At 35.9% G+C, this 3,905-nt stretch overlaps 1 protein-coding gene across 1 annotated transcript in view; it reads left to right on the plus strand.

Moving 5' to 3' along the window:
- The first annotated feature begins 973 nt into the window (after positions 1-973).
- Positions 974-3,905, plus strand: part of LOC109242261 (glutamate--cysteine ligase, chloroplastic) — an 8,010-nt gene continuing 5,078 nt past the window's right edge. Inside the window, exons 1-4 of the mRNA XM_019409117.1 lie at positions 974-1,230; positions 2,156-2,490; positions 3,180-3,330; positions 3,542-3,649. Coding sequence (XP_019264662.1) covers positions 2,165-2,490; positions 3,180-3,330; positions 3,542-3,649 — 585 coding nt within the window. The 5' untranslated portion in view covers positions 974-1,230; positions 2,156-2,164. The remainder of the gene's footprint in view (positions 1,231-2,155; positions 2,491-3,179; positions 3,331-3,541; positions 3,650-3,905) is intronic.

The following is a 3,905-nucleotide window of genomic DNA, read 5'->3' on the forward strand; positions in this document are numbered from 1 at the left end:
ATACAAAAGGTTTTTAGGTTGAGGAAAAATAAAGATAAAGACTCAACAATTGCTGTTAAAGTAAATAATCGCAGAATATAATATTGCTTAGAACAATTGTGCTTGATGCCTACAAGAATTTAGAGAGATCTCCTTTTATACATTCTGATTAAGGGTAAAAATAAGGTAGGTAAATTGATTACATCGTGGATCCCTGTAATTACGCCTTAATGGCCTGAAGTGGTTGAGAAAATCACGTTTGGGCGAGATATCCGGCGACGCTTGGTTATCCGTTACGAGTCCGGCTTCCGACCTTGTGTGTTTCTCCATCCGGTGGTGACTCATATCGAGCTCTGTAACGGTCTCGAAATGACTCGACCTCGGTTGTAGACGTGGCCGTCGTTCTACCTTGCATCCAGGTCGGGTTCGATGGCCCCGACTCGCTCCGGACCGGACCCAACCCGGTCGGGCTCAAGCAAAAAAGGGTATCACCCAATACATTTGGATTGTTGTTATATGTCGTTTCATAATGTATAGTATTGTATTATTTGATGAATACAATGTTTGGATAGATTGTATTGTTTGCTGCCGTTTCATGATGTCACGCACTAACAATATGAAGAATAAACTTGCAACATTACTAAGAAAAAATTGGATACGGAGTAGAATTATTATATAAAAAGTAGGATAAAGAATACAATATGATTATTTAAGGCAACCATTATTTTTATTTAATAATAGAATGGACAAGATGAGAGGAAAAAAGCAAAAAAACAAAGCCATCACATCAATTCCGTTGTTTCACAAAGTGACACCTACGATATAATAAAACTAAAATAACAATCAAAATAAATATTATATTAAAAATAACAATACGATACAAGCTATTATTAACGGAAAAATTATCGACAAAAACATTATTGTTACGAATCTATATGATGAGAAAGCAAGTGGGAACCACAGACGAAAAACTAAGGATAGTGCCGCACCTTTTAGTTCCCCGTGCCACATTAGCCATTCTTTTTCTTTCAATCTGCTTCACTACTCGCCCCAAAAGTTCAAGAGAATAAAAGCAAAAAATAAGCAAAGAAAATTAAAGAAATGGTAATCAATGAGTTATAGCCGCCCCAGCACACCAAAAAATAATCAAAATCATTTTTGTGACACCCAATTACTATATATATCTTGAAAAACTTCCTTCAATTTCCAGTCGAAACCCTACAAATTCTCTGTTCTGTTTACTGAGCCAAGGTATCAGTTTTTGTTCATTTTTATACTGGTTTCAGTTAGTTTTGTTAATCAAGATTCAATTTTTCTGCAATACCCATGTTTTTTTCTCTGTAATTGTTGCATGTTCTGTTTAGTTTCCTTTTCTTTTCCTGTTTAAGTTGGTTTTGTTAATCAAGATTCAGTTTTTCTGCAAAACCCATGAATTTTTATTAGTAGTTGTTATTTTATGGTCTTACTATTTTTGTAGTAATGATTGTTAATTGCCACATGGGTGTTGATGGTATTGATGTAAGATTCAAAATTTATACATGTTGATAACTGCTTTGGATAATGTACTCTGATACTTGTATCCTTAGAGTAGACTGCTATACTAGTTTCAGTTTTTTTCTAGTTCCTCCAAGTAATTTTAAGAGCCAAGTGAAATTGCATTGTGTGAGGTTGCATTCGACGATATGGGATTTTAGTATACTTAAAGCAAGATAGAAATATCACGATTCACGACACATTTTCTTTGTTGTGTCCGCACAGTCCATATGGAATGAGAAGGGGGAGCGTTTGGTTGAAAGACAAATCTACAGTGTGTAAATTTCTAAGTTACTGTGATTTCAAATGTTATGTTGTTTCTATAGTATATATCAACTTTGATATTTATCCCGATTGGCGATTGAGAATGTTGGTGGGTAGTTGGTTTGGCTCTACCCAATTGTATACAACTTTGTTCCTGCTTAACCAAGAGGCGAAAAGTTTATGTGATATATTACCATCATAGTTACTCTTTTAGTTACATATTATATTAATCTACTCTTCTACAACTACTCATGTAATACACAAGTCAAAGTATAATTTAAACTATGTGTCAACAAATGGTATGACGTGAGATGAGATGGGGAGAGTACATGATTCTTGTTAAAAGTGGTTGAACATCAGTTTCTCCTGTGATTTTCAGGCACAAAGGATGGCCTTGATGTCTCAGGTAGGTTCTTCTCATTGCATTTTCTCTGAAAAGATGAAATGTATAAGTGGACACAGCAGCATCACGAACAATATGGAGATGCTCAAAATGAAGGAGATATGCTTTGGCAATATTTCTTCACGGAATTCCTTAAAACCAATGCAAGGGATTTATCTGGATCGCGTTGGAATGGAACGTGGACGAGGACGCCTGGCAATTCTTGCTGCAAGTCCTCCGACAGAGGATGCCGTCGTTGCAGCAGAGCCATTAACAAAAGAAGACCTTGTAGCTTATCTTGCTTCTGGATGCAAATCCAAAGAAAAATGGAGGTTAAAAGTTCAGCTTTTCTTGGTGTGCTTAAATTTCAATTGCATATAGTTCACCAAAGAGATGAATAATCATTTTCCCGTTTGGCCTCTATAAGTAGATTAGTTAGTGTATTCATCACATATATGCCTTGGTTGTCTTTCAAGTATGTTGAGTAATTTATGGATTTCTTCGTTACATATATATGTTTGTTATACTACTCATTTGTTATGCCACTATTCTTTCTTGAGCTTCTGTTGTAGTGTATGATACAGTAAATGTATTTTCTACCTTTTATATGTCATTGCGCATATGTTTTCATTTTCCATAAATAAAAAAAAGAATTATCACTGTCATGCATTTGCCAAATGTTGGTACCAGGGAATTAAGACTTGATCGCATCTTCTACACTGAACTAACAAGTTGCATCATTTGTGCAGCTCGATCCCTGAAAACACTAATTTATTTCCTAGGAATCTGCTGTTTGTAATTTTCTTGCAAAGTTTGAATTGTTGAAGCTTTGGTAGTAAAATATATGAACATGGAGTTTTGGGAGCCACTTTTCGTGGATCGTGTATTTTTGCATAGATTTGGCAGCTAAGTTTCTGCTTCACGAATAATTTGAATATTTCATATTACTTGACTGTGCGTCTTGATTTATACCATATTAATCAGTTCAACTTTTCTTGTTCTCTGAAAACCCGATGAGCAGGATAGGCACTGAACATGAAAAGTTTGGTTTCGAGTTTGGAACTCTGCGACCCATGAAGTATGAACAAATAGCTGAATTACTAAATGGTATTGCCGAGCGATTTGATTGGGAAAAAGTAATGGAAGGTGACAAGATTATTGGCTTGAAACAGGTAGAACGTGAACGTGGTGTTTTTATGCAAACTTTGGTCTAAGTTATTATAGGATGAATTCATCATGGCTCTAAAGAATGTATTCTGTAACTTAGCATGAATAGAAGCACCATTCCTGATTCATTTTCTTCTTCTAAATGTAAGTCTGTAGTTACTGTTCTGACTCTACTTTAATATAATTGGTGGATAAATTTGCACCGCATTCGCACAGGGAAAGCAAAGCATATCACTGGAACCTGGAGGTCAGTTTGAGCTTAGTGGCGCACCACTTGAAACACTGCATCAAACTTGTGCAGAGGTTAATTCACATCTTTACCAGGTTCGTACTTTTGAAACTCCATCAATTTCTTTTCTAGTGAAATATTGGGCAATTAAAGATCGATTGAACTAAGGGCTGTAAGCCAAATGCGAGCACTTGGAAAGGGAATCTTATTCTTTTGAGTTGGAGAATCCTCTGAATGTGCTGGCCATTTTTCTTCCAGGAAGTGGTTGATAAACTTATTTTGGTACTGGAATTTTCTCACAGTGTGTGCATACTAGTATGCTTGCTGAAGGACATACTTCCTTCACCCCCC

The sequence above is a fragment of the Nicotiana attenuata genome, unplaced genomic scaffold (assembly GCF_001879085.1).
Source record: "Nicotiana attenuata strain UT unplaced genomic scaffold, NIATTr2, whole genome shotgun sequence".
NCBI lineage: Eukaryota > Viridiplantae > Streptophyta > Magnoliopsida > Solanales > Solanaceae > Nicotiana > Nicotiana attenuata.